The sequence below is a fragment of the Rattus norvegicus genome, chromosome 13, assembly GCF_021556685.1.
Source record: "Rattus norvegicus strain SHRSP/BbbUtx chromosome 13, alternate assembly SHRSP_T2T, whole genome shotgun sequence".
Taxonomy (NCBI): Eukaryota; Metazoa; Chordata; class Mammalia; order Rodentia; family Muridae; genus Rattus; species Rattus norvegicus.
Genome location: NC_141546.1, coordinates 77,020,598 through 77,033,247, shown reverse-complemented (window position 1 = coordinate 77,033,247; position 12,650 = coordinate 77,020,598). Strand labels below are relative to the sequence as shown.

The following is a 12,650-nucleotide window of genomic DNA, read 5'->3' as shown; positions in this document are numbered from 1 at the left end:
CTGGTGATTTCGTTGGTATATAAATGTACTGTTATGAATATGTGCCTAAATGGTAAATTCTGGATTCAGTGAGAGGTCATGTCTCAAAAAAGAAATGGAGAGTAACAGAGGAAGACATATAATGGGAACCTCTGGTCTCCACAGACAACATGAGCAAGTACACACACACACACACACACACACACACACACACATACACACACACACAAAGATGAACAGAGCAGACTAGATTATTAACTGATGTTCATAGCCCTTGCTCTATTGTATGTTAGTGTGTTTACTAAGCCTCTATTAAGAAAAGTATATTGTCAAGAAAAATGGTAAAACAAAAATTGCATCAAACACCTTTATTGCATATGTATGATATTTGATGGAGACATTTATGACAGTTGATTGCATCTCACTTTCCGAGAAACATATTAAAATGTAGCAAGCACATTGAACCAAGAATGCTACACTGTCTAGAAAATACAACTAATAAATGTTTGAAGAGACTGACTAAAGAGTTGGGTTGGTGACTGAAAGGCTTGGGACACACAGGCACCCATGTGTGCACACACACAGAGACATAGACACAGACACAGACACAGACACAGACACACACACACACACACACACACACACACACACACACACACACACACACACTTTCTTGGTTTACAAAGTTTGCTAGATATGCCCATGAAGCTGTGAAATCTTTTAGTCTACAGTCTCACAGTGTAGCCCAGGCTAGCCTCAAACTCATGATCTTCCTGCCCCCTCCTCACATAAGAAGATCTGATATTACAGATCTTATGCTGCCATGCCTATGTTAAGTCAAGATTTTTAATAAGAAATTAAGCCTGTCTGAAATTCTGTAGAAAAGTCTACAGTTTACAAAATTGTGTAATGTATGTCTTCTGAACTCTTACTTAAGACCAAAAATTAATGAACACATGACAATATGGTCCGGCTTTGCTAGAAGCCAAGGATTACCAATTAGCCAGCTCGACATCAGGACTGACCTTTCAGAATCATAGATACTGGAAGGAATAGTTTGGGCTGGTTGCAAAGAGGAAGCTAGCCTCGTCCTCTGTGCAGCCTGCCTGAGACCAATGTGGTGCTGTGTGTTAAATGCTAGTGGTAACGGGAGACCTTGGATCCCAGCAAATTCTTTTCCTAAAAGCATTTATTTTATCAAACAACTGGAAAATTATAAAAAGGAATCCGTTAAGAGATTATTTCAAAGCATCATTCTTAATTGTTTAATAGCTGGTGTCAGATGATTGAAGAGATATGAGAAAGAAATAAGGGAATTAAACTTTATATTTTTAACAGCTAGAAGCTTTCTTCTGACACATAAGGACTTTTCTTTTTTACATCTAATCAAAACATAAGCTCATCCTGCGGTCTTGTCAGCAAAGCACTTAAAAAGCCTTTTACCTCAGGGCTGAGCTTTTCTCTCCCTTGCTTTTCAGCACCACAACTTTTCAGTTCTTCGAACTGTGAGAGGCATAACTTGCTTTCAGAGCAGAGTCATTCAGAAGCTCCTATCTGCATGATTGCAGCCAAAATAGACTAAACAAAAAAAAAATGCTCTCAGTACAAATTGCTGTGGGTTATCTATACAGCTACGCCATGTGGTGAGAACCTGGAAGCTTCCTGGACAGAATTTATGAGCCTTCCAGTAAATGAGCCCAGCTCAGTGTTTCAAACCTGTGTCCAACTCGCCTTGGCTGTCTAGACACGGCCTAGGATGAGGCTTCAGAAACGGGCAGAGACAAAGCTGCCAAAGCCACCAGAAGCCTTTGACCTTCTTCTAATGTTTCAACCAGATAATTATTTTCCCTCTCAAGAATTTGGCTGTCCTTTAAGGGGGAAAAAATAAGATTTTCCGTGTGAAGAACCCCTGAAAGAAAATACCCTGGAGAAAGGTCAGCATGATGGAGCCAAAGCTGGATTCCTCAGAGCTTCTCGGAGAATGTGGAAAGTCTGTGCGGACTCTGCTTCTCCTGCCGTCCAGCTGGCCGAGGGCTCTCCAGACGATGGTGTGCAGCTTTTCCCACCCCACACCTTTACATCTCGAAGGAGCCTCTGCTGGAGAGAGCTCCAAATGGAAGCCTAAGCCATAGTCAAAACTGGAGAAATGGTAGCGGCTTAATTAGACCCTTTAAAGTGATGTACTTTTTTTCTATTCTCTTTAAATAAACTATCACCCTTTCTGCCCCAGAGCAAAGGTGTAGCCTTTCTAACTTTCCAACAATGGACTTTTATCCTTGGACGTGGACAGTACATTTCCTTGAGCTGCATCCCAGCTTGTTTAAAATTACTCACCCTACTTCTTGTGGCTTTTCTTTTCAATGTTTTATATTCTGTGTTTTCTATAAAAGTCAAGGTCTGGTCAGAAATTAAAAATAAAAGCCCACATGATTTTAAACATAAGTGCTGTCCAAGTCTGCTCCAGTGTGTTTTCATCCATCAGTGTAGTTCTTCACCCATACCGCTGCTGTACAGAGGTCATATGCCGAGGACTGTGGGAGGTTCCGGTTCTACTGGTTAGCTGGCCTGTGGTGCAGGGAAAGAACCCAAGCTCTCTCTGAACCTGTTTCCTCATCTATGAAAACAGCTCTTTGACCCGATTTTCAGGGTTACCTTAGAGATCCAGTGGTAGTGTCTCTCTCTCTCTCTCTCTCTCTCTCTCTCTCTCTCTCTCTCTCTCTCTCTCGTGTTTTATTACTGAGTATCACGTATACAAAAATGAACTCAAGATGTGCAAACTGGAAGATGATCAATTCTCTTGAGAGAGAAAGAGAGAGACAGACAGGCAGACAGACAGAGACACAGAGACAGAGAGAGGTTTTGCTTTGGCTTCTCTCCATCAATTGCTGTACCTCAGTAGTCAAAATACTGGAGATGTCAGTCAACTGCTCGTAAACCTCATAAGCTGAACTGAATTAAAATATACATCAGTGACCCATGCGTGCTAGCAAGAATAACCTAAAGAAGCTTCTATGACCTGGGAAAGAGCAGTATTGAGCCCTCCAGAATCTAGGCATCCAGCTGCGTTGTAAAGCCAACCAAGAAATGAGTCGGAGGAAAAACGTTCCAAACGGGGAAATCCTTACAAGAAATATTTCCTCAGGATGAATACAAAGTTCCTCCCAAAACACTGCTTAAATGGAAAAGCAAAAACAACAACAACAACACCCATAGAAGTAAAAATAAAGTCAAAAATGTAAAAGACACGACAGCTGTACTTAAATAATCTAGGTCAGCACTTAGGCAACTCAGCCAGTGCCCCGGAGTAAATTGGCAGCTTTAAAATATTTTGATAAGTCAGGGTTTATTATTTTTATTTAATAGTTTTATTGTACGTGTATGGGCCTGTATGTATGCCAGTGTGTCATTTGCATGCCTGGCGCTGACACAGGCCAGAGTATGGCATTAGATTCTTTTACACTGGAGTTACACACACTTGTGAGCTGCCACACGGGTGCTGGAAATCAACCCAGGTCCTCTGGAAGAGCAGCCAGTGCTTCTCACAGCCGAGCCATCTCTCCAGCCCCGAAGGGGCTGTTTTATTACTGAGCCTCACGTATACAAAAATGAACTCAAGATGTGCAAACTGGAAGATGCCCAATTTCGCCTGGAACTGAGAACTGCTGAAAAAAAGTGAACACCAAAAAGGCAGTTTATTTCTCAACACAAACAAAGGAAATAGTAAAATAAAGGGTTTTTTTTTTAAAGCCATGTGTGTCTCAGCATGACAAACCCAAGAGCAAACATACGGTCATGGCAGGAAATAAACATCAGAGAGACTTTCCTACTCCAAGGTGATGGTTTTCGGCTTGGGATGAAAAATGAAATCCAATTTACTATTGGGATTTTTTCAACAAATAGGCATTTTAGAAAACAAAACAGGTAAAAGTTAGGGGGGAAAGCCAAAGAAGAGGAAACGGGAATGTTGGGTAAATAGAAGTGAGAACCATTGGAGTAATATATACTAAAATGTTGGAATCTGTTTTATACTGTCAATAAGGACTTCAAGACAAAGAGGATCCATCCATAAGGCCAACAAAAAGATGATCAACCTCTTTACTGAAAAATATTTTAAGGATTTGGGGGAGAGTCACTTAGAAATTCACAGAGCTATTTAAAGGTGGTGTTTAGTGCCTCTGGGTGTTACTATCTGTGGAATGCCTACACACACTGACTTGCCATAGCACTGGGTATCACATAATCAAATTAATTATTTCCACACATTTTAAAGACTTTATTCCTAATGTAAGTTATTTTCCCACCTTAATTTCTGTTACTGTGAAAATCTGTTGATTTTTTTATATCCTGAAGTTTATGCTGGCCTTTTACACAAAGTGACTCATTTAATCATAGTACTGTAGTTTATATATGTATGTATATATGTTTGTATGTATGTACATGCATATATGCGTGTGGGGGCATGTGATTGCCATGGTGTGCACATGTAGGTCAGAGGACATTTTTCTGTAGTCGACTCTCTCCTACCATGTGGGTTTGACCTTAAGTCACCAAGCATGTTAGTAAGTGCCTTTACCCTGTGAGCCATGGAACTGGCCTGTAGTGTATGTTTTGCTGTGGTTTTGGATAGTCTAGTTCTGAGTAAACCCAATAATGCTCATTATTAGGATGTTATTAATTTCCTTCACACTCTGATATCTCACTGTTAGGTTGCGCTGTTAGGTTAGATATTTTCTCAGCTTCTTTTATATTTGTGGCTATGGACCCTTTCTTCCTTGGTGGGGGCAAATCTTGCACACTTCTTTCCCCACCATCCCCCCATTTGTGATCACGCGTAGTAGCTCCTGGGATCTAAAACACCTGCGGATGTGCGTGCCCTTTGCATCATATTTAGCTTGGCTGTTTCATGGATCCTTTTAACCTACACGAGTTATGTGCTTTGATTTTTCAATCTTTTTTCTTTTCAATCTTTTAGGATGTCCCTGGAGACACTGACTCGTCCTTCCTTCCTAAACAGGAAAGACATCTAGGGCCATCCAGTTCCCTGCAGCTTTCTCACTGCCCGTTGTGTAGATGGAAAGTGGTCAGACATTTTATTACCGTCCACATAAGTCATATTCTTGTTTCATTTGGGAATCTAAGGACCATCCACGATTATATGCTTCATTTGCTTTTTCATCCCTTCAGTCTTTGAGACAGGATTTCAATGTGCAGCTGTCTTGGAACTCACTTTGTAGACCAGGCTGGCCTCAGACTCAGAGATCCACTTGGCTTTGCCTCCTGGGTGCTGGGATTAAAGGTGCATACATCATGCCTGGTTTGTACTCTTCTCTTTAGAAACTCCTTCTTCTTTCTTCTCTTTTCCCTCTTCTTCTTACCTTCATTTGTTTGGGAGCTAAGAATGTGATTTTTCAAGTCTATCAAGCCTAGCTTTGAATATGTATTGTGGCTTAAATGTTAATTCATTTTTGTAAATATTTTGTGTGTAATGGGAAAATATTTTCAAACATCCTTATTGTTATGTATCCCATGTCTCCTTTTCTCCATCTATGTTGCTCTCCCTCTCCTATATCCCAGGTAAGTCTTCCTCCCATCCTCCCCATTTCCCCCTTCAAGGCACCTGTACCCACCCTTCCTTCTATTCCCATCTCTAGCGCTCCCCATCTCCACCCCATGGTCCCTTTTACTTTCTTGGAATCTCCAGTTACCCCAAGTGATATACTGACATCTAAAAAGGTAGGATCCACAAGAGAAAGTGCAGTGCTTGGCTTTCTGCTCTAACCTCAGTATAATATGTTCTGGTTGCCTCACGAATTTCATGTCTAGTTATTCTTTGAATTGTACTCCACTGTGTATATATAAACTAAATTTTCACTATCCACACATCAGCTGAAGGACTTTTAGTTGGTTTCCATCACTGGATCTTCAAAACTGCAAATTCTAATCTTGAAAGAGATCTATCCTTCTTTCAGTATCTATGCAACATTTAAGCCGTCTCTATCACAATTTTAGGAAGTCTGTCCATGTACCTTATCATGTCCTTGTTATTCTTCTGTTTTCTGCTTTCCCAAAAAGCAGGAAGCATCTTCCTTCTGGTGCCTGCCTGCCTGCCTGCCTGCCTGCCTTCCTTCCTTCCTTCCTTCCTCCCTCCCTCCCTTCCTTCTTTCTTTCTCTGTCAGGTCTTTTGTGCTTCTGTTTTCATTTGTTCATTGTGGCAGATGTTTCAGATATGGGTGCTTTGAGCAAACTGTTCCCATGAGCATGGAAAGGCAGAGGCAACATCTCGTTCGCCATGGATGAGAAATAGTCTGTGTGCCATCTATCTATGGAGACACAGGGTGGAAGATGTGTCTTTCTTCTGCATTTGAGTAGAAAAATCTTGCTCCCAAAGCCCGGGTCCTTAGAGGCAGAGGATCAGGCACACTGATCAGTTCTGCCATCATCAGGGACAGTACTGCTGAAGGTCTGCTCTGTGCTTGTCCTGGAGCACTGCTGTAGACACAAAGCTCTTGTCCAGCCCAGAGGAAGCAAACTCTCTCACTCACATACAGATCTACTGCACAGGCACCAATCCTGATGTTGGAATGATAGAGTTCACTTGAGTGAAGAGTGGAGAGAAAAGCAAATAAAATTAAGTCACGATCTTTTCAAAATCCTCTGGGGAATATAATGAGGAGCGCAAACATGATGCACTCACCGTCTTCATGATGTATATCGGATGAATGGAAAAACAGATGTTCATCAGAATAAATAAAAAAGACAATGTTAGGAAAGATTCCGGAGGGGAGGGAAGCAGGGTGGAAGGGAAGGATAGAGGATGGAGGAGAGAAAACATAGTTCTGAAATCAGAACTTCGATAAGAAGTAGGAAGGAAAGGAAGTTGAGTAGGACATGAAAATGCATGACAAAGGAGCTGACTTGGTAGGGATGTCAGGGAACTGATGCCTGTGTACACAGGGCCTGAGCAGAGACCCCAATAAAGGGCAACTGCTGTGCAAAGAGAGCTGGGCAGAAAGCAGTCTGTGCAGGTCTGTTTGTAGGCCTAGCACATCTGACACTTTCCAGGAGCCTAAAGAGGCATTATAGCTAGAGAAGGAAGAACAGAGGTTCCGGGGAGCAAGCAACTCCCAGGTAGAAGGCTTTGTGAACCACCGTAATACCTATAGTGGTCTGAATGAAAATGGCCCCTATGGGCTCATAGGGAGTGGCACTATTAGGAGCTGTGGCCTTGTTGGAGTAGGCGTGGCTTTGTTGGAGTAGATGTGACTTTGTTGGAGGAAGTGGGGGTGGGCTTTGAGATTTCAGAAGCTCAAGTCAGTCCCACTGGCCCAGTAGTTCTTTCTACTGCTTGCTGATCCAGATAAAGCGCTCTTGGATCCCTTTCCAGCACCATATCTACCTGTGTGCCACCATGCTTCCCGCCATGATGACAATGAACTCTTAACTGTAAGCAGCCCCTGTTAAATGCTTTCCTTTATTAGAGTTGCTGTGGTTGTGGTGGCATCTCTTTATAGCAACAAAGCCCTAAGCCAACTCCTGCAGTCTTTATTCCTAAGTGCAGAGAGCCATTGCAGTAAAACAGCTGAAGCAATTCTCAGAAAGCTATACGGCTGAGTACATAGAATGAATGCAGAGGGCAGTGTGATGTTGAAAGACCAATGAGGAGGCCAATGAGGGGGCCAATGACATGGTGGTGACCCATCTCAAAGGAAGGTACTCCTGAGTGGTAAAAGGGAAGCGTGGTGTGAAGATATCAAAAATATCTGCATCATATCTGGGTTGTGCCATGGCTGCAAATGGGAACAGTAGAAAAAAAAAAAGCCAAACTGAAAATCAACAGTTGAGTTGTTCAAAATAATGTTTCTTTGAGGTACTCAAGTGTAGAAGCCAACAGGAAGTGTGATACTAGGGAAGCTCCAGACAGAAGATACAAACATGAACGCCTTCTGGGATCGGTGGGAATGGGGGGTGTTAAGCCCAGATGAAAACCAATCAACCGAGAGTAAGCAGAAAAGAAAAAAGAAAATAGTGCTGATATCCATTGGAATTGAATTATTTTTTTCTGAAAGCATGACATAATATCACTAAGTGTCCATCAAATAATCATGAGTTTTGATTATATAACTATAGGAATCCTTCAGAAAGAAATAAAAAGAGCAACAACAGTAATTGTGACAGTCATGGGCAGCATATCATCATGTTGGCAAAAGCAAAAATGAAATGATTTCATTACCCTAGAAGGTTAATCAAACATGAAACATTCCATTGGTGAGTGCCATGTCATCGTAATCCCATCACAGTACAAGGCACAATAAAGAGGTTATGCCATGTCAATGGTGTATGTGACAGTAAGTGAAGAAGAGGAACGTTAACTTAACAAAACATGTACTGGCTACTTTGCCTCGATTTGATGCACGTTAGAGTCATTTGAGGAACCTGAGTTGAGTCATTGCCTACATGAGATTGGACTGTGAGTAAGCCTGTAGGGAATTGTCTTAATGAGCGATTGATGGGGGAGGGCTGAGACCATTGTGGGGGGCGCCATGCCTGAACTGAGTCCTAGAGTCTATAAGAAAGTAGGCTGAGCGGGCTGTAGGGAGAAAGCCACTAGACAGTCATGGCCTCTACATCAGCCTCTGTCTGGTTCCTGCCCTGCTTGAGATCCTGACCTAACTGCTTTCAATGGCGAACTGTTACCTGCAGCGTAAGCGAAACAAACCCCTTGCTCCCCAAGTTGCTTTTTGTCCTGGTGTTTTGTCACACTGATAGAAATCCTACGACAGACGTTGGTAACAGGACTGTCTGGGTGTTGCTGTGGCAGACCTGATGGTGTTGTTTTGGGGAGAATTTGTGGAAGGACTTTGGAACTTTGGGCTAGAAAAGCCATTGAGTGTCAAGGTGGGGAGGCAGGAAGAAGGGGTGGGGGTTGGGGAGGGGGAAGACCCTTATAGAAGGGGGGAGAGGGATGGGATAGGGGGCTTATTTATAACTGGGAAACTGGGAAAGGGAATAACATTTGAAATGTAAATAAAAAATATCCAATTTAAAAAAGAAAGAAAGAAAACCCATTGAGTTATCAAGGCCTGGATAGCTGTTGTTCAAACCTGGCCTGGAAGGTTAGCAGGTGATGCTAAAAGTAATGCAAAGGTTAGAGGTCTGGCTCAGGAAGCTTTAGAGGGAGAAGGCAAAGTCTCCATTGGGGCCATTTGATATTTAAATTAAGAATATGTGGTTCTGGTCAGCTGGGGTTGAGAACCAGCTATTAACAAGAGTTGCTTTACTGGGGACAGTTAGTGTTGCTTATCTGGAGCTGAGAAATTAGTAGTGATAAAAAGAGACCAGCATCACTGAGTGGAAATCTTCTGGAGCTGTTTTCCTCAGGGGTCAGCACATAGAGGCTGTGTTGGGGAGGCAGCCAAGATTGTACCTTGTGCTGACAGCTGAACTCTGTAGCATTAGTCTCTCAGGTGATACTGGTTTGAAGGTTTGAATGAGTCTTAGAGAGTAGCTGAGGCTTGACACGGGGAGAGGCCAAGGCGATGGCGAAGGAACAGCCTTGGAAGCTGCTGAGGCCCTGGATTGAAAGGGTCATGCAGAGAGTGGAGGCTTGGCACTGCGAAGAGAGCCCAGAAGAGATTTCTGGTGAAAGTGAAAGTGCGGCCCAAGTGCAGCAGGAGACCCAGCGCCGCCATGGGACTAAGACAGAGGGTGTAGAAAGGAAAGGAGTAAGAATGAGTTTCAGCTGCATCGAAAATGTTTGGAATAGAGAATGATAAGAAACAAGATGGCCCATAGGTAGTGGAACCGGGATGGTTGTCGTTATTTTTGGTCTTTTGTCTAGTTCCAAGATGTCACAGATTGGAATTTACTGCATGCTATCTTTGAGTAGTTTTATTATCCAGAAGGAAATAGAAAACTCCAGCATTGTCCTAGTTATAAATCGGCAAGAGGCACCTTGCCTGTCACCACAAGTGACCATGCATTCTTTCCACACCCTGAGGAGCATCTGTCCTCTGATTCCAGCAAGTTGCAGGGACTGTTTGGTTTTTTAGATTTATAGGATCATTACTGTACTTTTCCAAGTTTCCTAAGCTAGTTAGTCAGTTTAGTTTTTCAGAGAGCTTATGAAAATTACCTAATTACTGGACGAAGCCCTTTCTCCAGAGCACAGTTGCCCACCGGCACACATACCAGCATCTCCTGTGTGTTTTTGTGAACCTAGGAATTGAACACAGGTCTCTCTAATGCTGGGTAAGTGTCCTACCGCTGAGCTCCTTCCCCTTGGACCAAGACAAAGATTTCATTTTTATTTCAAAAATTGGTGTTCTCTTCCTACGGGCTCTTTAGTTTTAAATCTCAGTCCTGTAACTAACTGAGAGATCATCCCTGTGTGATTTATTTAAGAAGAATCCCGTGAGAAGTACACAGCAGAGCTCACTTGTTATTTAAAATACAGGGAGTCCTTTGGACTTGGATCTAGTGGTTTTTCAGAGACCGACCCTTCCGAATTGTCATCTGTGTCTGCAGTCATCTGAGATCGTTTCGAATTTAGCTCTTAGCTAAATGCACATTTGGTTTTTTTTCTTTTTTTTTAAACTCTAGGAATGTCTACAAAGACTATCGTTCCCTGGAGCTGGCCTGTGATTCCCAGGAGGATGTGGACAGCTGGAAGGCGTCTCTGCTCAGAGCTGGCGTCTATCCAGACAAGTCTTTTGTAAGTTGGCTATCACTCTTATCTGAAAGAAATCACTGCACACAATGTTGAAAATGCATCATTTCTGTATGTCAGCGAAGCAAGAATTCTCTTTTATTCAATTTGTCCCTTTTAAAGATGCTTCATTATCCTCTATATTTTGATATTTTTATGCTTTTTTCTCGATCAGACTTCAACAGCTAATGAGTATATACTTGTTAAAGAAAACTATCTCATTCTTCGTCAACATATGTGCTCTTAGACCAAGAGAAATATTGTCATTTTATTTAAAAAGTTGATGTCCTCTATACATTATCCCATGGCTGATGTAGTATGAGTATGCTAGCAATTACCATAAAATCCTTTTATATTTATATTTACATTTTAGAGAATACTCCGTTTCCCTGAAAGCTTCTTTTACTGTGTCAGTATTGCTTGTCTCCATAGTTATGTCTGATTCAAACTCTGGATAATGTCACTATGAGTGTGAAGAACAGAAAAAGTACACAGCTCTCCCACTTATCTTTATTAATATACTTCAAGTGTCTGGGAGACACTTCTCTCCTCCAAGTTAATAAACAGACCTTGTCTTCATGCTCGTCACAAAATGGAATATTGTACAGGCGCCTTTGAAATTAGACTTCAGAAGTCCCTCCATTGTCTTTGCTCACACCAACCAACATAGTGTGCCAGCCAGCCTTCACATGCTCTTTGTCTTTCTCTGTCTGTCTTTCTCTCCCTGTGTCTGTCTCTCTTGTTTCTATCTGTCTCTGTCTGTGTATCTCTGTCTCTCCCTCTCTTGTCCCCAGATCACTCCCTCTCTCTGTCTCCATTTCTTTCTCCCTCCTGCCCTCCCTACACACATGTTGCTCTCTAAATCTTGCCAAGATCCATGTCTCTTCTCGGACCTAACCTGCTAAGGTTGATCGGTCCCTGAGGATTTGTTATAACATGACCTTCACAGTTCTACTTGGCTCTCTGTTTCTAGGGCTGATCATGCACAGTGGGATTTCTCCTATGCTCCAAGTAGGGCACAAGTCTCCCCAAGACAAAGTCTGACATATGGATGCAGTGAGGGACAGTTGGAACACTCAGCATGTGGGGATCTTCACACCCACAGGGTCACAATGAAGTTCCAGGGGCAGAATCAAGATTTGTACGAAACTGTATCCCACTTCTACTTTAGCTCAAACTTAGACACCCCTCCCCTCAATTCTACACCTCTCTAGCTAGTACCTAAAGCAATGAATCTTTCAAACAAGCTCTGTGCCCTTAAAGGGGAAATTAAATCTGACAATTTCTTGTCAACAAGGTACCCAGGAATGTGTCATTTTCTTTTGTCCAGTCCTTTTTGTGTGTACACACACAGATTCCCACAGGCAGATCCTTCCCTCAAGATTTTTATATCAACACTCTTCAAAATTCTGACTGATGCTTATCTAGATTGCAAATCATTATACTTCCACACACACTAATTGTATGTTTACTTGCATAAATATTTTGTATTAAAGTGCATTTATGCTTAATTCTTTTTTTTTAATTAGATGCACCAAAGGTTCCAAGCCCATGACTTTCACCATTCTAAGCATCAGGATGACAATTGAGCCATAAAGCCATTGTACGGGTGCATATGTGGCCATAATTGTACAGCATCGTTTAAGTGGGTGATAAGTTCTGTTTGAAGTGAGCTACCCTGCACCTCTAGCTATTTGTGAGGCTGAAGCCAGAAAATAACAAATCTATATTCTGCCCTGGGCTACTGGACAAGTTCAAGGACAATCTGGGAAACTTAGTGAGATCCTGTCTCCACAATGTTACAATTGAAGACAGGGCTGGGGACAATCAAGTTCAAAGAGAAGCCAGTAAGAGAGAGGAGCTCTGCTTTAGAAAAGAGTGAGGCTTCTTTACGCAGACTCCTTGGGGAAGAGGAGAGAGTAAGTGCTGTGGAGAGAATTCTTGGCAGAGGCAGAACAAATGTCAA

The 12,650-nt window shown here is 42.3% G+C and overlaps 1 protein-coding gene across 10 annotated transcripts in view; it reads left to right on the top strand.

Annotated features, from left to right (window-relative positions):
• The window catches only part of Dnm3 (dynamin 3), a 485,732-nt gene that overhangs the window by 376,411 nt on the left and 96,671 nt on the right, over window positions 1-12,650 (top strand). For all 10 annotated transcript variants that reach the window (XR_015635077.1, XR_015635076.1, XR_015635075.1 and 7 more), the window contains 1 exon segment: window positions 10,579-10,690. Coding sequence is in view for 7 of the 10 variants with exons in the window: in XM_087579968.1 (XP_087436094.1) it covers window positions 10,579-10,690 (112 nt within the window). In the remaining 3 variants the exon portion in view is untranslated.